The sequence below is a fragment of the Neltuma alba genome, unplaced genomic scaffold (genome assembly GCF_004799145.2).
Source record: "Neltuma alba isolate B1F8T4 unplaced genomic scaffold, ASM479914v2 tig00011733_pilon, whole genome shotgun sequence".
NCBI classification, from domain to species: domain Eukaryota; kingdom Viridiplantae; phylum Streptophyta; class Magnoliopsida; order Fabales; family Fabaceae; genus Neltuma; species Neltuma alba.
In genome coordinates this window covers 52,419-73,884 of record NW_021636361.1, presented here as the reverse complement: position 1 = coordinate 73,884, position 21,466 = coordinate 52,419, and the positions used below count along the sequence as shown (strand labels likewise).

The window sequence follows — 21,466 nt, the reverse complement described above, 5'->3', positions numbered from 1 at the left end:
TAAATTGTCCAGATTTAATGGGTTTTAAATGATGATCACCCACTAAGTGTCACTAGAGAGATGATATTCCATCTATCGCACATCTGTGGACCATGATACTCCCATTTGTCGTCATCAAAAGTTAATGCGCATTTGAATATCAACATGAACCATTTAGTTTAACCCCGTTTAGTTATTGATTATATTAATTATTTCACTTAATTAGGAACTGAAAGCCCTCAATCAAACTGGTGTTACAGATAAAATTTTCATTAAATATTGCTTTCGATTTTTTCGCAACCACAAATAATCATTGATTATCAATTATTATAAAATGAACTAACAAAGAAAGTATAGTTCAAATAAGCACATAATGGTTTCCGACTCCCCATGGTGTATGTTGGGAAAGATACTTCCTCTTATCCTTTTTAAAGGTTACCATTTTTTAAATAATTTTTTTTTCATAAATTATGCTTTCAATGTGTTTAAACATTTGATTTTTTTATTTATTTTTCCTACCACACTCAACTTTCTGCATTAGTTTTTTTTCAATAAAGTTTTTATTCTCGAAAAGTTAACCTGTGATAGAAATAGGTTTAGCACGTACTTAATTTGGAGCCTCCGGTGTTTTTTTTCCCCTCTCAAAATATCTCTACTACTCTTTAAAATATTCTAACTTTTCAAATATTTTTTCTGATTTCTTTTGAAGATTAGGTTCTATATAAAATAAATGATATTTTGATATCTTATTGTGATAAAAATGATGGACTTTAAATTTTAAAAAAAAATTGTGCAGTTTTAATTTTTTAAATTAAAACTGCACTGTATGTTATTATAAGAAATATCATGAAGTGCAGTAATTATTAGAAAATTATAATAAAATTTGATAGATTTTTGGAGTTTATTATATAAAATTATATCTAATGGGGCTCCTAATGCCATTTGGTAGAATCTAATGATCAAAAGAGAAAGAAAAACATTTGGAAAGTTGAGCAATTTCCAAATGGCACAAGACAAAGACACATTAGAAGTTCCAAATATATTGAGCATTACAAGTTATTACTATAAAATACACGTATTCTATCATATTGGAGAGCATTTAAAATAGTGGATAGTCTTAAATCTTAACTTTCCAAGTAATCTTTTGGTTTCCCATCATGAAATAGAAAAAAAGAGAGCAAAGTCAGGGCTACTTTGTGACTCTAGTTAGAGAGTAATATTTTGCTTTCTATTGGTAAAAGTCTTTCCTCTTTTAAGCTCCAGAAAAAAATCATGTGCATGCTTGTTAAAAATCTATTGCTCACATGATATAATGACGAGTAATATGGATATGAAGAAGCCAGTAGAACTAAAAGGGTTTGCCATAAATGATTATTTTTGACGAAGGCTTTCCTCTTTTATTGGCAATGCCCAAGAAAGATGTGAAAAAGCTTCTAGAAACACCAGGAGTTTGGGAAAATTGACAGTTTGACTGGTTGGGGTGAAAATAATAGGCTATTATTTCTAGTTGCTTCGTCTTGTCATTACAAAACTAAAAACAGTGCACCGTTTTATTATTATAAGATATCAAAACATATATAACTCATATTATGTAAAATCTAATATTCAAAAGAAATAAAAAAAAAACATTTGAGAAGTTGAGACATTTTCAAATAATATTAGACAATAAGCACCAAACACAATGAGCATCACAAGTTATTTCACATTGAGCACCCCATACTTGTTTACTCTCATAAAACGACTAATACATACTTCTCATTCTTATTCTACTTCAGACGTGTAAAAGTCTCTCGCTCCCGTGCATCGCGTGTGAGAAGAATATCTTGCTTCTTCAATAAATCTTGTCAACAAAAGTAGGACTATTTATAAGAAAGAAATAGCCAAGTATAGTTTTTTTTTTTTCAAAAATAAGTGTAATTTTTTTTTTGGATAATATAATAAGTATAACTGTAACGGAAAAAGTGGTTACGTGCAATATCCTATTCGCTATATACAAGGAAGGAACACTCTTCTAATCATATATTTGTATCAGGAATACTTTTTGCATTTATCTAGTCAATTATATTGGTGGAACTTAATAATAGCGCCTATAAAAAAAGAGAAGAATTTCAATAAATCTTTACTAAACAATTAATATTAATTAATCCCCAAAACTTTTTGAAGAAGTTGAAGATATTTAATTGAAAATCTTGATTCATGCATAGACCATAGAGTACATCCACATATACTCAAATGGAATGTGAGAGTAAAATCTTTACTAATACGGGGTATTTATATGAATTAAATCATAATTTTAAAAGTAATTTTATAATATACAAAGTAAATATGTGGGGAGAATTTTATTTTAATTTATGTAAAAATTTATTTTTGAGGCAAACTAAGCACCCTCTAGAGCAAACATCATGTTTTCCAAGTCTCCTATTAAGTAGACGCCTGTCACATTTAAAAAAAAATTGCTACTTTGTTTCGCTCAACCGTATAACTACTTTTACTTCTGTGACTAAAATTTATTAGTAATAAAATTCTTCTGAAAATTATTCGTTCTATTCAAGTAATCGAGCAACCTCGGCACGGAACCTCTCCACTAAGGCATTCTCTCCACCAAGACAAAATTACGTCGTTTCGCACCTCTCCGGCAATCATCTTCTTGTATTCCCCTCCACTTGGTCGAGCGACATCATTTTGCAGTGACGTAACCTTAAAAAAAAAAAAAAAAGACACTCACTCAAACAGGGGAAAAAAAATCAGAGATCTCTTCCAGTCTTCCTTCACATACATTGACTGAGAAACAGCAATGGAGGAATAGAAAGAACGGCGCCACTGCGGCAATTATAGCAAGCCTCGTGAGTTATTTATTCATTTATACAATATCAGACTTCAAATTAATGAGTAGTCTTAACAAAAAAGAGGCAATCATCGGAGGCTATATAAGGACTGCATTATGTGTGAAGACTGAAAGAGATATCCGATTTCTTTTTCTTGTTTGAGTGAGTTGTTTTTATCATTTATTTAACATCAGGGCACTGCAAAACAGCATCGCTGGACTACGTGGAGGAGAACCACAAGAAGCTGATTTGTGAGGAGGTGGGGAACGACGTGGTTTTGGGTTGGTGGAGGAAAATGGAAAGGGTGCCTAAATGGAGAGGTTCTGCGCCGCAGCAACCTGTAAATATCAACTGAAACAAATATATGCTTCGTTTTAATGCGATCCAACATTTGTATTTTGGAATGCAAACTTATATTAGTTTTCTTTCAAAACGGAGGGAGAGAAAGAAGGGGATTGGGAGAGAGGTCCAACCGTTTGGGAATTAACGGAGGATCGGTAGAGTTAAATTGAATCTTAGAAGAAGAGGCAGATGATGACGATGATGATAAAGCCCATTAAAATTCAACAAATGATATAATTAATGAATATATTACAAAACCAAAACTACATCTTGGTATTCAACAAAACTGTATGAGGTTGATCCAATCTACAAAAATCCTGCAGCCAGGTGGCAGCAAGAAAGACAGAAGCTCCAAAACTTGCAACAACAAGGCGGAATATTTATACGCCCTCTATCTTTGCTGTTTAGTGTAGAAAGTTCTTCATTGGATCATCGTGATGAACTTTCTTCATCCTGTACGCTTCCATGTCCTCTGCAGTGACCTATAGCAGCAGATATATAGTTGTTTAGAGAATCAGAGCCAGAGGCCAGCACACTCAAATTCTCACACAGCGATTTCAAAATGCATACCTCATCATCCCAATATTTAACATTATATTTACGCTTCCCCTCATCTTTCTCGTTCTTTGATCCTCCTGCGTAATATTACCAATTGAACTCACCAAATCAGCACATTAACATTATAAACTCGATCAAAAAGGAAGCCGCATATGATATAGCAGAATGAGATCAAACACTGGGGAAAAGAACAAAGAAAGAAAGGGGTAAGGTAGAGAGGTACAGTAAAGATATATAATGGTTGGTTTTCGGCCACTCATCACTATCATACCTTCAGCAGACTCATTATGAGCAATGTTAGCGTTCATGAGATCACTTGCAGTCTCAATACCAGCAGCTCCTGTGCAATAGCTGTTTCGTATGGTCTGTTTGCAGCAATTATAGCCCCATTGGTGATCCTTCCACCAGGAACCCCAAACAGCAGTGTGGTTGTTAATGTAGATGTTTTCCTCATACTTGCTCTTGGGAAGTGCTGCCTCCTGTTAGAAGTCAAAGACAAATAACTAAATCTATCATCCTATATAGGACAATCACAGACAATAAAGTGCTAACCATATCATGTTTTCCTTGGACGTTCAGATTACAATCAAGGAAATGGTCAAGTTACACCATTAACAAGGATTACGTCAACTAAAATTATGCATGTTGAAAATGCAGCACAGCAGCAGACTCTAATAATTTTGAATTGAAATCTCACCTGTCCCTTTATAATTCTACCAGCACGGTCATACTCAACCTGCCTCTCGCTTTGACCCAAAAGAAGTTCCCTTGGAAGTTTGTCCTCATCAGCTGCACTGCCGTACTTCTCCAAAATAGTGTCCTTTGTTTGAACTTCAATTTTTCCTTCATTATCTTGAAATCCTTGCAAAGCAGCTCAGCTTGGGATGGGGCTGCTTGCATATGGACATCCTGCCCCTTCTCAAATGCTTCCCAGGCACCAACGTGTAATTCCTCAATAATAATCAAATAGAAGAGAGATAAAATAAAATATAAAAAAATGCTAGGGTGTTTTTAGGGGAAAAAACATATCATATTAACTAATATCCTTAATAATCTATTCAAATTAGTTAATTAGGTTTTATGTTAAGAACTGAAAAAATAGTTTATAGTATAAACATATTTATTCTGGCTTTAAAAAACACGTTTCAAAAAACCTCAACTTATTGGATTTGAGAGTTTTGTATTAAAGACAAAAGTATCTAAACTTAGCTGAATGAAGTTTTTGTGGGTTTAAGATACTCCTTCCAAATCTAATTAGGGAGCTAATGTTGATCATATATGTAAGACTTATTTCATAAGTTTATCAATTTTTTTTTTTCCAAACTAACCCTATTGGTATGCCTTCAATGAGGGAGGGTGGGACAAAATTGTGAAAGATTTTTAGAGTGTTTTGGAAAAAAAACATGTCACATTAACTAGTTTAACTAACATTCTTAATCTAATCAAATTAGTTAATTAAATCTCATATATAAGACCTATTTCACAAGTTTATCAATTTTTTTTTTCAAATTAACCCTACTGATATTCCTTCAAAGAGGGAGGGTGGGAGAGAATTGCGAAAGATAGTTAAAGTGTTTTAGAAAAGAAAAACATATCACATTAATTAATTTAACTAACATTCTTAATCTAATCAAATTAGTTAATTAAGTTTTATATTAAAGATGGGAGAAGTAATATTAACCATTAGATGTTAAACGAACTTTCATTATTGTGCAACCTAATAAGTAAAACGTTTTTCTTCACTTCAGTTATATATTGAGTGGTTTCGATGCAATATTTATTAACACATCGAGAAAATACTCCAATTCTTGATGACATAGCAGCTTTGTGCCACTCAAAATTAATGAACAGATCAAATGGTTTCAAGCTCACAAAATTTTAAGATTTTTGATCCCGTATTAACTACTTGTGAGTTACTGTAAGGATTATATAATTTATTTGCTTATTTATTTTTAATATTATACTAATTTTTAATGATAAAATTACACATTTATTCGTTGAACCTTACACATAAATTTTAATTACTCCTTGAGGCTTGAAGTATTGTTATTTTTAAATCACTTCTTTAACTACGATGCGATTCGAAAGATTTTTTTTAATTTTTTGCCAAGAGAAGTTATTAATCTTTTAAGTGAGCATTTGTTGGTAAATCAATCTTCTAAGAATCTTTTGCATATTTAAAAAAAAAAATTGTAAATCAGTCTCTAGGGTATGCCACATGCAGGTGGCTAATGGTTGTGTAGTCACCAGACGTAATTGCTTGATCGCTAGATTAAATAGGCCACGCAATTGCGTGCTCCAGTTTTTCACAGACACTGTCCCCTGCCATTACAAAACTTCACCGTCTTCCTTAAACTTCATTCTTCTTAGTTCTCCTGTTGAAATGTCCCCCTCTGACACTGTGATACATATAAATGCCACCGCACCATTCCTTATCATGCAGATGATATTCATGGCTTCATTGCTTCTCCTGGACAGGGCACTCCTTTCTTTATTTCCTCACCGGATCGAGAATCTGGAATCGCTATTCGTTTTGGGACTTCACTGAACAATCAGTACAAAGGTTCTAAATACATCTCAGTCATTATACTTGTAGACCATGGGCATAAGTTCTTCCAATGAATCAAGCACCCGCAGAAACCACCATGGCTCCCTCATGGAAGTGTGGTGGCGAGCACTGGGGGTCAATGCAGCCATTGTCATCTTCTTCAGCGTCCCAAAGGAAACTAGCATATGCAGCATGCACATGACTGCAAGTACATCATCAAACATAAGTTAATGTCAGAATAATGAATATATCCGAGAATAGTCATGTCTTGTTTTTTATTACATGTTTTATTGGGAGCAGTAAAGACATATACCTGTCTTGGGGTGAGGCTTGAACTGCTCGTTCGAAGTAACTTGAGGCTCTGTCTTGGTCCTGATGTAGCTCCCACACTAACTTTCCATACTGTGAAAGAACTTCACCATCTTTTGGGTCAGCTAGTATGGCTCGTGAGTAATATTCCTCAGCCCCGTGATGGTCTCTCTTGTGCTGTTCACAATACACATAACAATCCATTATTTTATGAGGTCTTCACCATTAACAGAGAGTTCAAATCATCATAATGAAGTTTCAAACAATATTGGATAATAAAATGTGGGAGTTTAGCTTACCTGATACAAGTACTGAGCATAGTTCCCCAGGAACAAGGGGTTTCCAGGATTTTCCTCCACCATTCTCTTGTAATATTCTTCCACCTCATGCCTTTCTCCATCATAGCCGCCGGAGCCCATGGAGTTATCTTCGCCGCCTCCGCCGCCTCCTTTGCAGCCACCCATGCCGTCCCCACAACCTTCAGTTCCAAACCATACTGTGGGATGTGTTTCCTTCACACTTATCTTTTCCTGCTCATCAAAACCCGCCCTGCAAGTTCCTTTCTCAACTCTCACCTCTTCAGTCACAATCAAATTCTTGACACCCTCCATTGTACTTGAAATTTCTTTCTCTTCTTCCCATTCATCTTCTTCTTCCTCCTCCTCAAACTCACTTTCCTCTTCGTCTTCTTCATCTTCTTCTCTTAAGCCCTTGTAGTTCCTGAACGAAAAAGATGGAATTGTGTCCAATGTAAACAAACTTTTGTTGCAGGAAGAAGCATAAGCGAGGTCCTCCAGGTTGCCTTCAGATTGAGCTCTTCTGAAGCCCCTGTGGAGATCAAGGTCAGCAATCGAGGGTGAAATTGGAGAGGAAGTGGATGAGAAGGAGGAGAGATTGAGAGGCCCAGTTTGGCGAAAAGAGAGTTTGTGGTTATGGTGTGGAACACTGGTTGTTGGTAATGGTGATAAATGCTTCACCACGTGGGAGGTTTCAAAGTGCATGGAATTACAGGGACTTTCTGGGAAGGATGAGAGGAGAGACCCAAGAACTGGCGTTGAAGAGCTTCTTAGCATCATTATTCTTCTTTCTCGCTGATATACTGTAGTTAAGAGGAGAGTATGAGTTATAAATTAGGGGGCAGAAAACTTTTAATCAGTATTAATGAACAGATACGTGAAATCTGAATTGACCCGAAACAATATTGCTAAATTATGTCTCTTCAATTGGATTAACTGAAATGATTGACAATTCGACATGAACTTGACCGTCTTCAAATCATAATAAGTAGATCCAAGCCACGTACGACATCAAGGTGGAATATGGGGATTATGCTACAAGCTAGATTTGGCAAACATTAAGAAGCTTCATCCCTATCTATTTCAGGCTTTTGCTTGCGCATGGAAAGCAAATGGTCTAAATCGATGAACATATTAAGTGTGGCAGAGGACAGCAAAACAGACTTCATTTAACTTGATGAAAAAAGGAAGACGAAGAAGAAAGCATACCCTTTTCAGATAGTCCTTGAATACCCTAAAGAGAAAACACTGTAGGAATCTGTTTTGAAGCAATGGGGAAGAAACCAGAACAAGTTCGGAAAATGGTTCGAAAAAAGGCAAGAACAGGAACTCTTATTTATACAAGGGGAAGAGGTGAACTTTCACAAGGAATAAGAATCTAAATTTTCGAATTTCTCGGTAAAATATTCAAAATGGATGTTCTTTTTGAGTGGTGGAGAAAGCATATGAGCAGGCTAATCTGAGAGGAAAATATCAAGTTGTTCACTTGGTGCTAATAAGGCGGTAGAAAGCAGAAAAGTGCTGGAAAAGTCACAGTCAATGGACAAATTGGCGTGCACGTAGAGCATATTCACCAAACGATACTGATAGGCTCATAACAAAACCCTGCAATGGAAAAATACAGGAAGGCCACATGCTTCTGCCTCTTTGACCCATACCCACATATTACACGTATGTTCATCACCTGGACGGCTTCAAAAAGGTCACGTTTTTATGACAGTTTCCCTTTCCTTTGCCTTAGGTCCGCACACGCGGACGGTGGGCCCTCCAATCTTCCCGCCATCCAATGATTATCCCCAGCTCAATCATTTATGCGAATTGGGCCAAAGCCCAAAAGGTCCCAAGTGATTAAGGAAAACTGAAACTGGATACTTGTCAAGAGAGGGGAATTCGAGAAACTAATAGGCCCATTTCAGCTTGGGGCTGATCCAATATACGAAGTCCAGAACACTGACCAAAAGCTTTGCCTTTTTTTTTTTCCTGAAAAACATCTTAATTTATAAATTTTATATAAATTATAAGAAGTATTCAAGTAAAATATATGAAATTTACATAAATAATCCCATTTAAGAGAAAAATGTGAAAATAAAAAATAGATGAAAAAAAAAGAAGTTGACACGAGACATGTTTTAAAAGATTACTTTTTTTTTTTTAAGTAGAGGGGCAGACTTAATGCGTGAAATTATTAGTGGGATCAAACTTATAACTCCTCACTTATAAAGTAGTTTTCACATCATTAAATTATAGAGTTATTGATTTTTAAGAATGATATTGATATAGCTAAATTGTTTCCCAAAAGAGAGCGGGAAGTCGCCGATTTTATATAAAAAGAAATTAAATCATTGTGCCAATCATTTGACTAGATTATCGCAGCCACAAATCGTTGTTAAGTTGGTTTCTAGACCACTGATCATCTTCCACCTTATTATCGCAGAGTAGTGGATGACAAGAGGCTTTTAATGAAATAAGAGGTTTAATTAGGTGTTTTTGCTCTGCGTTGACAGCTTTTCTTCTTGTATTGATATTTTGTGATTATAATATTCAGCTTTTATTCCAAACAAAGAAAGAGGAATCATTTTTTACCAAAAAAATCATTGGCAGCATACTCCAGCTGATAAACGGTGGGAGCATGTTTCGAATACAACACCTTTTTTTTTTCAAAAAAAAAAAAAAAAAAGGAGTGAATCTTGTGATGGGCAGAAAGGGGAAGGAGTCGTCGGGTCATGAAAATAAATGGAATGGCCCGAGCGTATCAGATTATTTGGCAGTATTATTATATGGGGCCCCCAGGGGCGCAGCATAGATGATTGTCCCCCGGGCCCCGACAAGCGAAATTCGCCGGCGACGGAACGCCGAAGAGAATGGGGGGGCGTGAGACGGCCACGTGGCGAGGCCTACCACCGCCGGGATGGGAATCGCGCACGCCGAGGCAGCATATGAATGGTTCGGAAGTCACAGTCTGGTACGGTGAGCTGTCAACATTGAATTGGAAGCCAGGTGTAGGGCCCACGTCATGATATAGGTTTTTGTGAGGGACAAGCGGGGCCCACAAGGGTCATTACTACTCTGCCCACTTTCCCGAGCCGTGTGGTGTCTGGTCCCACACTTTGTCGGCTTGTCGTTTGGAGCGTATGTTGGCGGGTAAAGTGGTCCCCACCTTGGCCCTGGCGCCACTAATAGTATTGGATTGGTCAACTAACCAAGCAACTTGAGTTCGAACAAACTAGAAGAAGCGTGCAAATGCTCCTCAAAGTTGAGAGGCATTGTGTTTATTTTTGACAAATCAGAAGTTAAAAAAAAGTAAAAGAAGAGGATTTTATGTTGGCAAAAAAGAGAAGAGAATTTTATAAGCATTGAAAAATGGGAATGAAACTCAACTTCAAGCCAACATCAAGAAACCTATTTTAAGGTTCCAGAAAAAAATTTTATTTTAACATGAGTTTTAAAATTAAAACATGGTCTTTGTATGTATTCTAACACAAAATAAGCATGAAAGAAGAAGGATGTGAAGCATAAAAGAAGAATGAAAATTTTGCCTGACATCATCTCTTCACTCTCCACTTCCCCAGCATCGATCCAAAGGGCACACAACCCTGAGAGGCGGGTCCCGCGGCAATGGTCGCCCTCTCTCAACGCACCTCCACACATAACCATTTATTTCATTTCCATCCTTTTCCTTGTGCCTTTTCTATAATCCGCCAAACACAGCCCCATGCCTCTCTGCTCTCCAATCCTTTTGTTATTTAATATTTCCTTTGATTTCTTTTTCTCACAAGTCTTGCCTTCAAATTCATCCACTCTTGATAATTTTCATTTTGTTCTGTAACTTTTTGCTGGTAAAGGTCGGTCTCTTCTTTGCCTTGTGTTGGCACTTGGGAACTATATTACGGGCGATGCAGAGTGGTTCAACCGTGTCAAAGGAAGATAATTTGGTCATGTCTTCGGAGGATTCTTCTTGCCCAGATGAGGCTGACCTTGAATTGGGTCTTGGCTTAAGCCTTTCTCGTCCTCCTGGGATGAAGTCCCAGCCACCTTCCACGAATCAATTTGCCAGAATATTAACGGCTAAAGATTTTCCTTCTATGGTTTCTTCTCGTTCTGCAACTTCATTAGCCTCATCAACCTCCTCCTCATCTTCTTCCTCTTCCTCTCCTTCCTCTGTGACCAGGCCTAACGCCACTGCTGGCACCAAGAGAACTGCCGATTCTGTTGTTGCTGCTAATGGCCCCAGGTGAATTATGTTAGCATGTTCTTCCTTACTCGCTTTAATTGGAATGTTAAAATCTTATAATGGCTTGCTTCATCTGTTCAGTTTTTGGCCACTTTCTAATTTATTTTTTCTCCCATCTTTATGTGATCTCATTAATTGATCAATGACTAGGATTAGTGCATGCATCTAATTGGGGTTTCTACTGATATTATCTGGAGTATTTCTATCTTCTTGTTTGTAACTCGTTCGTAAGGTTCTATAATCTCTTAAATTGATATTAACGCACCATTGTCAGACATGGTTTTATAGATATTGAATCATGTGCTTTTATAGAAAAGTGACCGCTGGACTAATTTTGAGCTTGTTTTGAGATTACCATTTCATCACGAAGGAACGGGATTTTAACAAGGTAATGGTATTAAGTATTAGTGCAACTTAAGATTGTTTTAGGACCAACGGTGGTAAGTATCTATAACGGTTCGTATCCTTTGGTTTCATGCAGATGAGAGAAATTTATATCATGCATTGTTAATGTAATCGCTTCTCTGACTCTCAGAGGAAATATTTGCTTATTTTTTCTTAGATTAAATTGAGGCCATTTTATGTGTGGATTGTGAGGTTTGGGATGCGCCTGATCTAGTGCTTTCATATTCTATAATAGTTAATGTGGGATCCAATGACGTTTTCTCCATCTAAAATTCTGATATAATGGGTGCTTCAGTTTCCTTAGGATTCAAGACAACTGATAATTATAGGAACGGTAGAAAGTCTGTGGCTACATCAAAACTTGGTGGGTCATGTGAAAAAATCATTGTAACGTAGGTTGGTTGACAAAAGCGAAACAGTATCATAACCTCTGGAGCAGAAATAACCCACAAAGTGTATAAATTTGGCATAGTAGTTTGTTTGCATCAGTAGACCAACTTAAATATTCATTTTCAGCCTTCTGGAGCTATCACTATTAACCCAAAACGTTGGTTTAGTGTTCCTCAACTACAACTCTGCTGTGTGCAGATCTCTGTTTCCTTGTTGGAGTTATCATTGTCTCTGGCCTTAAAAAGTCATGATGAGTATAATTTGTTTGCTTGCTCGTGTGTTCGTGTATAATTTGATTGTATAATTGATTCGATCTCTTCATTCTATTGCAAAACGGAATTCGTTAAACAGTCAGGTTGTTGGATGGCCTCCTGTGGGAGCATATCGAATGAATAGCTTTAACAATCATGCAAAGTCAACTGTCACTAACGTGTTCAACTCAGTGACAGAGAAAAGTAAGAGCAATAATACAGAGGCAAGGAGGAGTACTGATAATGGCATCGATAATAGCAATGCTAATGCCAAAGGTAATGGGCACCTGAAGAGTTCCTCGTTTGTGAAGGTAAATGTGGACGGGTTACCAATTGGAAGGAAGGTTGATTTGAGTGCTCATAATTCCTATGAAAGCTTAGCACTTGCTTTGGAGGAGATGTTCGATGAACATGCTGCAACTGTTTCTAGTAAAAGTGAGTTTTTTTTCCCCCTTTTTCTTGATTTTGGGTGATCTCAGAGATTTTGTAACTCTTGTAATGATGTCATCATTATGATTCTACTTGGATGATGAATATTATTGCAACTGTACCGTTCTATCTTGTGTATGCCTTGTATGTGACAAATAAATGGGATTATTGACCATAGTCTAACAATATTAATATATCTGGTTTATTTGATGCGTGCCTGTCGTATTTGACACGAGCTTGCTTTTCCCTCCTTCTATTAAGAATAGTTCTGTTCATATGTGGTTCTTCATTTCTAAGACTCTCTCAAAATTTTCTTATATTCACATATGAACTATCCAAACATGTTCGACCTACCAAATGATTTAATGTTACAAGTTTTCAATGACATCATCCTGTTATGTCTCAGTCCTTTCCTGTTCTCTTTACGTTATATGGTTTTGAGTAATAAGTTGTATGATGGGGTTCAATTTTGTGATTCCCAGCACTCTCTTCTGTTTATTAATGATATACACATCATTATCAGTAGGATCAAATGGAGAAGAACATGGCGTTATAGTCGGAGGAGCGGAAAGACGGTCAAAATGGCTGGATGGATCTTCCAAGTTTGTACTTACTTATGAAGACAAGGATGGAGACTGGATGCTTGTTGGGGATGTACCTTGGGGGTATGTGTTTGGCTCATAGTCATTATTGTAATGAAAGTATGAAGAAACCATTTTTGTTATTCTTGTTTTAGAGAGCTTTCTTTATATAATAAAGTGCTGCCAAAGAAGCTGGATATCATGTTTTGCGTGGTTTGATGATTGATATCCATTATTTTCCCTTTCTATTTGTATTCAGGATGTTTCTAAGCTCAGTGAGGAGGCTGAGGATCATGAGAACGTCTGAGGCTAATGGACTGGGTAAGCAGGGATATATATTTTCTTTTATTCCAATGTCCAAATGTTTCTTAGTTTCATCATTGTAATGATGTTATTCTGTGACGTGATTACTAATATGCAGCACCAAAGTCTGAAGAAAAGAACAGCAGGCAGAGAAGTTTGCGCGCATAGATCTTGCGGGTGGCTCCGATAGATAGAGAAGAAAAGGAATAATAAGAAAAGAAATACAGGATTTTGAGATTTAAAATGATCGCACCGCGTTTTGTTTTGTTTCGTTTCGTTTCTGGCTTAATTGTTGGTTGTTTGATTGTCTAGTCTATTTGTGACTTGACCCTCCATGAAATTCAGCTGGAGGACTTGGGCGCCATAGATGGTTATGTAAGTCCACGTGATTTCTTAACTGGAAAGAACGGATTGTTTGGCATTTGATTATAGTCATTGTCGTGCTTGAACAGTGATTTTTAATGTCTATTTGAATGTCATAGTTTTAAGTAAGACTAAAAGCAATTAAAATCAGGGATTTGATTTGATTAAATTTTGTAACTTTTTTCCAGTTTAATGCTATCTCCGGTCTTTAATATAAGATCTATTTTACTAATTTGAATAGACTAAGAAAAGTAGTTAAATTAGTTATTTATAAAAAATATGTGTTGGTTTTTGTAAAATATTTTTTTAGTTCATTTGGATTGAAATTACCATTTCTAGGAAACTTTCTTGCCATATGTAATCAATAGGTTTAGTTTAGATAAGTAAAAGGGGACAAAATGGATTAACATTTTATATTTAATAGCAAATCAAACTTTTTACTAGTAAGGATTAGGGTGGTAAATTTTGAAAGTGAGTAGATAAGTGAAAATTGATTTAATTTGAGTTTGGTTTTCAAATCCAACTAAATTGTAACCATTATCCTTGATGCTGATAGTATGTATTTGTGGACCTGAGGCCTAGGTCGCGTAATTTAATAGGTTGCAAGAAAATAGAATGTAAGTTTGGATTTTTTTTGGGTTTAAGTTCTATCATCCATGGGACAACCTGCCTCAAGTTCGAGAACTCATAAAATGTCGATGATCGATCGGCTTTCACTGAAAATAATGAATTTAGTGTTCAAATCAACGAGTATGTGTGATTCCCACACCCCCCCCCCCCACCACCAAAAAAAAAAGCCCTAAAAATCCTAAAAGATTAGAGTAAGTATTTGTGTGGCGAGCAGATTGTGATTGATTTTTGGATCGATTTACATGAGCCGAGAAAAGATGTCCTAACTTTATTGAAGGGATGAGATGGGATAACAGGATTTTTCAGATCAAGTCCCTCGTTAATGCATCTTAAACATTGATCTCTCCTTCATCATACGAAGTAATAGTAAATGAAATAAATTTTTACATTTAGCTAGTTGACTTCATTGAAACACCCCTCCTTATTTATATGAAATAATAATAAGTTGAGGAAGGATATAATTGAAAAAGAAATTATAAACACTACTGATTGCGCTACATTTCGGACTGGATAGGGCTTCTAGAAAATGTTCAAATTCAATATTGTGGATCAAAGAGAGTGTAAATCTTAGCTTCTTTTTTTCTCGCGAAAATTGATCCATATTGATGATAATCAAAAGCCTCTTAGGAAAAAAAAATATGAACCAGTGGTTATAAAATTACATGAGACTAAACAAAATACAGATCTAAATACAATGGAAGAATCAGATTGCTGGCCTGGACAACCTCCATTTTCGGTTCCTACACAAGGCCACTAACAGGTGATGATGTGCTAAAAACTGACATCATCTTATTAGGTTCATGTTTTTGATTGTTGCGATCGCTTTTACTCCGAGGCTTTGCCTCTTCAAGCATCATTATCACATCTGTCATGGGGGGTCTGTCTTTGGGTAGCTTGGCTGTGCAAAGAAGTGATACTCTAAGAACTAAAAGCATCTCCTCTACAACGTGCCTACAGTTTCCTACACTTGGGTCTAATGCTTCTTCTAGAGGCTTGTTATCTCTAATCTTCCTCCTAATCCACTCAACAATGTCCACAGATTCTCCAAACTCAGAATCCAGTGGCCTCTTCCCTGTGAGAAGCTCCAACAGAACTACTCCATAGCTGTAAGTGTCAATCTTTTCGTCCACCTTCAAGGTATATCCATATTCTGCCAAAGAAACAAGCATTAGAAATGTCGGATATATAAGATAGACAGTCTAATCTATGCTGTAATCTGCTGATTGAAATTTTCATCTTATGTTCTGAGTTCTCACCATCCTATGTGTATAGATATATTTATATATACAAATATATTTTTTCTCAGATAACGTTAAAAGTAAAGTTGCCATTAATCTGATAAAATAAGAACTAACTCCTCACCCGGGGCAATGTAGCCATAGGACCCGGCAATCATGGAGACTGTTTCATTCTTTCTGATCATCATTTTGGCCAATCCAAAATCTGCTATCCTTGCCTCAAGATTTGCATCAAGCAGTATGTTGTTAGACTTGATGTCTCGGTGGATGATCTGTGGATGACAGTCATGATGAAGATAAGCAAGCCCTTGTGCAACTCCTAGAGCTATCTTATAACGAGAAGCCCAGTCTACAAGCAACCTTCCAGCGTGTTTGCCATGCAAGGCATCTCCAAGGTTGCCATTAGACATAAATTCATAAACTATCATAACATCAACGTCATTATAAAGATATCCTAGTAATCTAACGATATTTCTATGTCTTAGCCTACCCAACAGATTTACCTCTCCAACAAGGTCATCACTACTTCCTACCTCAGTATCAGATCCAGATTTCCACAATTTTTTCACTGCCACAACTGTATTTGAGTGCGATATTTCAGCCTTATAAACAACACCAGTTGCTCCCATTCCAATCACATTTGTTTCCTTGATGCATGCTAGAATTTCAGTACTTGTAAAATTAAGCCTCTGAAATGCCATCAATCTCCACGGCCACCTTTTGTCACCCTTATAAATCTTTTCTCCAACGCAGAAGCCATTGGAGTACCATTTCACGCATATAGATCTAGCAACGAAAATGGCAATCCCAATGGCCAACACTGATGATATTCCAACGACCCATCCTGTGATTATGTGTTTTGCTCGTGAGCTTCCATGCTTCAATGCATATGCAGAGTTTTGGCCACATGGAGGAAGGACGCCACCACATAGGCCTGCATTACCCACAAGATCACTTGGGTTAATAGTTCTAAGCATGCCATTTGTGGGGACAGGACCCTCAAGCTTGTTATACGAGAAATTGAGAGCCTCCAGAGCAGGAGAAATACCAAAGCTACCAGGTATTTCACCGGTCAGAGAGTTGTTGGAAAAATCAAGAATGGCCAATGAAGGCATGTTGGCAAGTGCCTTCGGGATTTTACCAGACAACTGGTTGTTTTTTAGGTTCAAGTTAACCAATTTCTGACAAGAAGCAATGCTGGCAGGAATGCTTCCAGAGAGACGATTTGATGACAGATCAAGAACACCGAGTGAAGGACAGTCCTGAAATTGGTCTGGGATTTCACCTTCCAAATTGTTGTGGGAGACCATGAATGATTGGAGATTCGGAGTGGAAAGAATAGCAGAAGGGAGAGAAGAATGGAGGTTGTTTCTGGAGAAATCAATGAAAGAAAGAGATGTGGAAGAAGCAATGTCATTCGGAATTTCACCAGTGAGACTGTTGTTAGCCAATTCTAACCTTTCAAGATTCCCAAGCTTCCCAAAACCAACTGGAATCGTCCCATTAAGTAAATTGTTATGAATTCGGACACGAACCAGTGAAGGGCACAATGATAAGTTGACTGGGATTGGACCTGTGAAGGCATTATTGAAAAGAATAAGCTTGGTGAGATTGCCCTGGCCGCAAATTGTTTCTGGAATCCCACCAGCTATAGAGTTGGATGATACATCAAGCCATTGCAATGGCGAACTATTGCCCAGGCGATTTGGCAATGTTCCTGACAAAGAATTGTTCCATAGCTCAAGAACCTTCAATTGAGGCAAATCCCCAAGTTCAGAAGGCACAGGACCAGATAGAAGATTGCTCATGAAATTGAGGAGCTCTAAATTCTTCAGTTGACCAATTTCAGGTGGAATTTTTCCTGATAGCATGTTATCAGAGAAATCCAGCAACACCAACGAAGTCTGATTGCCCAAAGAAGGAGGGATTCCGCCTTTAAAATTGTTTCTGTATAAGAAAACCGTGCGAAGTAATTTCAGGTTTCCCAATTCAGCTGGAATTTCACCTCCAAGATTGCCTTCTGCCATATCAAGATATTTGAGATTGGTGAGATTTCCAAACTCTCTAGGAATCCCACCCTCAAATGCATTGTACCCGAGAATCATATACTCCAGTGAGGAAAGCTGTCCCAGATCTCCTGGAATTTCTCCAGTGAGATTGTTTCCAGAAAGACCAAGGAACCTCAACTTCTGCAATCTGCTGAACGATCTTGGAATAGACCCTTGGAAGAAGCTGCCTCTGAGATCCAGCGTCTCTAAGAAAGAAGCATTTCCAAGGTCCTCAGGAACAAAACCTGAGAAATCATTGCTGGATGCATTTAAAATCACTAGTCGTGGTGCCTTTCCAAGACCTAATGGAAAATCACCAACGAAGAAATTCTGGCTGACATCAAGACTTCTCAATGTGGTGAGGTTGGCAACAGATTTTGGCAATGTTGTGGAGAATACATTGCAACATAAGTTTAGAGTAGTGAGACTTTGTAGCTTTTGTATCTCATCGGATACTTTGCCACTGAGATTCATGTGGGATAGATCAAGCTTCTCAACAGCTCCAGCAGCATTACATGAGATGCCAACCCAGTTACAGTGCGCTGCATTTTTTCTTGGTGCCTCGTCCCGCAATTTCCAATCTTGCAGCTTATTCAACGGATCAGTAAGACCTGCTTTTATAGAAAGTAGAGCAGAAACTTCATCATTCAAAACAGCAGCAAGACCATAAGAGAAACAGAAAATGCAACAGAAGAAGAGCAGAATTTTCAGTTGCATCTTATTCTTCTTCACTCTGCTTAACCTCTCAGTTGTCCATCATTTGCACTCTCCTCTGAAACTGAAGTAGTTTGGATGGACAGAACACGGAGAAAGTAATAGTTATGAGGACGTGGTTGAAAGAAGAACAACTAGTGCATTGATCCAGTATAATATATGACCAATAAATACATCATCAACGAGAGGTGGTCATTGTTAAGGGTTGGTCAGGTATTTAACAGCTGGTAATGTGCAAGTAATGACGAGTGAAGCTTTGGTCTTATTCGAAGTTTCTCCGACATAAAACATGGGAGAGAATGTGCCGCTTAATGCTGGTTTAGTTTTAGCTTTGCCAACTCGAGAGATGAATAATTTGGCAACTGCGTTGGCTTTGTTAGAGAAAGCTTCTTCCCTGATTGTTTGTTTTGTTACTTTTTTTTTTTTTCTTGCAGTAATTACGTATTTTTTTTAAAGAAGATTGAGAATGAAGGCATCGGAAAACTGTACCTTCTGGTGTCAAGAGTAAATCTGCTGAATAATTCGTGAGGGTGTGTTCTATCCTAAAACTAATATTTAACCTGCTCACAAGGCAATCCATGATTGAGATTCGACCAGATGTAGAAAAAGTAACAAAGATAAAAACTATGAAATCAGAAAAGAAAAAGTTCAGTTAGTTAAATCAAATTCATGTATAAAGCTACTTTTAAGTTTTAACCGCGCTCTGAGGGTAGAAGAGAATTTACGAGTTTCAGAAGATGGAAGGGTAGCTTCTAAGTATGACAAAGATTCAGAAATGATGCCTTAGTAGACCATTTAAAATATAGTTAAGGTTGGGATCCACCCAAGAACATTGATGTACTTGTGATTATCTTAACATCAAAATCCAAACCAGAGCCATGTGATAGCGGGAATAACTTTTAACAAATTGTAAACGAAGAAATTTGTACCTTCAATTATTGTATTCTACTACAAAATGGCAGAGGGAGACGGGCGGAACCATCATCCATTTGATGGTTCTACCTCCAAAATATTAACTATTCATTATGATTAGAAGCAGGAATCTTTCCATGTTATAGGGCATAAGAAACATGAAAATGAGACAAACTCTACCCTCCATTAAAATTAAAATTTAAAATAATAATGCATAAGGCATTGTAATACCTAGAGCTTCATCTAAAACATGACGCATAAACTTATTGGACTAGAAATATGCCCACTAAGAAAACCCAAGCAATACTGCAAACAGTTTGCCTGCAAGTTGTTGATGAACCATGTTTCTCAAAGAGACCCTTTGAGTTTTCAAAAACAAACACGCCCTTCAAGATGAAGAAGAAAGCAATAGATGGAAGCGGAGGCATGCCCAGAAGAATAACAATAAAATATGACAAAAAAGAAGGTAATGGGAGAAAAGTGCTGCACCTGCGCATTATCAATCATGGTCTGAGACTCTGAAGTCTGAACCCACTAATTGCCACATCTGAGATAAAAATTCTTTCTTTTATCTTTTTGCTCTTTCTGCCTTTCAATATTCACATGCACACACGTGGTCTGTTTGAATAAATAAAGTGAATAAAGAGAAATTCCCCGTCCAATGCTTAGAGTTAGAATAAATTCGATGCCTAACCACGTAATAAAACAGATGGAAGTCATACAGAGTAGTACCTTCTTTCAAATATTGAATTATTTGATGATTGCTTTTGATAATTGATGCCCATATGGATCCAATCTTAAGGGCGCGAAGTGAAGCGAAGTTCTCTGAGAAGCTTGCTTACGTGCGTCCACATGCTTTTATGCCAACGGAAACCAGAACCAGCCTTTCATGATTTTAAAATCGAAAAAGAAATCGAAAACCTAATGTTACACGCAGCGATTAGATGCTAAATGAGACCAAATCGCCCTCTCCTGCACATGCGCCACATGCACATCGCTAAGGCTCACAAAAACGTTTACCTTCGTTCCCCCCTAATAGATGAAATAAATCCAAAAATGGATTTTGTTCAAGAATGAAATGTTACTGAGACTGTCCAGGTCTCTTCCTGATCCGATGTACAAATTTTTGCTTTTACTCGCGCTGACTTTTGACCTTTTGACTATTGTGGCTGAAAGGGGGAAGAAAATGAAGCTCTTATTTTTCAGCGTTTCACTTATAAGTTTATCCTTGTGTTTAATTAGCATTAACCTCTTGTTCTCATGGTTTCAAATTGTAAAAGAAATTATTCTCATAAAATATTTTTCTATTTTCTTCAGAGGACCCTAAATTTGTTTCTTGCGAAGGCAACCTTTTAACTGCTATTTTTTTATTTTATTTTATTTTCCAAACTGCTAGTTTTTCTTTTGGTGACAATTCCAAACTGCTAGTTTACAGCCCACGTACAGACTCAGAGCTTGTTATTCTCGTTATGTTACTTTCTTCAATTTTTGTTACAAAAAGTCAAATGTTATAAACAATTTCAATCAATTAGAATATTACATAATATGTTAAACCGGCTCAAAACTTTATAAGACTGGCTTGGTTATAGCACCAATGCAGATCAACCTTGTGGGCTTGGTACATCATGAGGAATTGGATCCAGAGGCTTTAGTGCTTTCGGCCTTTTTCTCATACATGATATATCGGCTAATTTTGGTAGTTAGATAGCGTTTTTGTGAACCCTGGATAACATTTTTTGGGTACAACAATGGGTCTAGCCCAAAATCTTTGAATTTTTCTCATTTTGTTAGACAGACAAATTTATGATAGATTTCTTGGAATAAATTATTGGGAAAATTCTAATTAAATCCATTTGGAATAGCAAAATTCTAATTTAAACCTACACTTTTAACAAATTCTTAATTAGGCTAAGAGACCTAATTTGAGATTTCTAAATGTTGCTAAAAGATCAAAAGACCCTTCGTAATTAAAAAGCGTAATTTATTTTTAATTCTTTTAATTGAATTTAACTAACATGTTTTTTATTTAAACATTATCATATGAAAATTTGGCCAAAAACATTATCATATAAAAAACAAAAAAATACGATTATGGCCAATAAAAAATAATTGAA

At 36.8% G+C, this 21,466-nt stretch overlaps 3 protein-coding genes and 1 long non-coding RNA gene across 4 annotated transcripts; 1 reads left to right on the top strand and 3 right to left on the bottom strand.

Annotated features, from left to right (window-relative positions):
• Positions 1 to 3,715: 3,715 nt before the first annotated feature.
• Positions 3,716 to 4,654, bottom strand: LOC114717330 (uncharacterized). The gene is made up of 3 exons (XR_003737700.1): positions 4,402 to 4,654; positions 3,976 to 4,183; positions 3,716 to 3,781 (listed from the first exon to the last, which is right to left on the bottom strand). It is a non-coding gene; the product is annotated as an uncharacterized LOC114717330 (long non-coding RNA).
• A 1,196-nt stretch (positions 4,655 to 5,850) lies between these two features.
• LOC114717345 (uncharacterized) lies at positions 5,851 to 8,191 on the bottom strand. Its single transcript, XM_028902468.1, has 4 exons — positions 8,067 to 8,191; positions 6,861 to 7,660; positions 6,566 to 6,738; positions 5,851 to 6,454 (listed from the first exon to the last, which is right to left on the bottom strand). The coding sequence occupies exons 2-4, from the start codon at positions 7,635 to 7,637 to the stop codon at positions 6,328 to 6,330; spliced, it is 1,077 nt and encodes a 358-aa protein (XP_028758301.1). The 5' UTR covers positions 7,638 to 7,660; positions 8,067 to 8,191; the 3' UTR covers positions 5,851 to 6,327.
• Positions 8,192 to 10,533: 2,342 nt separating this feature from the next.
• Positions 10,534 to 13,913, top strand: LOC114717346 (auxin-responsive protein IAA11). The gene is made up of 5 exons (XM_028902469.1): positions 10,534 to 11,088; positions 12,235 to 12,569; positions 13,090 to 13,228; positions 13,404 to 13,465; positions 13,566 to 13,913. Exons 1-5 carry the CDS (start codon positions 10,751 to 10,753, stop codon positions 13,613 to 13,615), a joined length of 924 nt encoding a protein of 307 aa, XP_028758302.1. The 5' UTR covers positions 10,534 to 10,750; the 3' UTR covers positions 13,616 to 13,913.
• A 1,129-nt stretch (positions 13,914 to 15,042) lies between these two features.
• LOC114717350 (MDIS1-interacting receptor like kinase 1) lies at positions 15,043 to 20,364 on the bottom strand. The gene is made up of 4 exons (XM_028902475.1): positions 20,085 to 20,364; positions 19,842 to 19,970; positions 15,803 to 18,337; positions 15,043 to 15,590 (listed from the first exon to the last, which is right to left on the bottom strand). The coding sequence occupies exons 3-4, from the start codon at positions 18,198 to 18,200 to the stop codon at positions 15,181 to 15,183; spliced, it is 2,808 nt and encodes a 935-aa protein (XP_028758308.1). The 5' UTR covers positions 18,201 to 18,337; positions 19,842 to 19,970; positions 20,085 to 20,364; the 3' UTR covers positions 15,043 to 15,180.
• Positions 20,365 to 21,466: the final 1,102 nt, after the last annotated feature.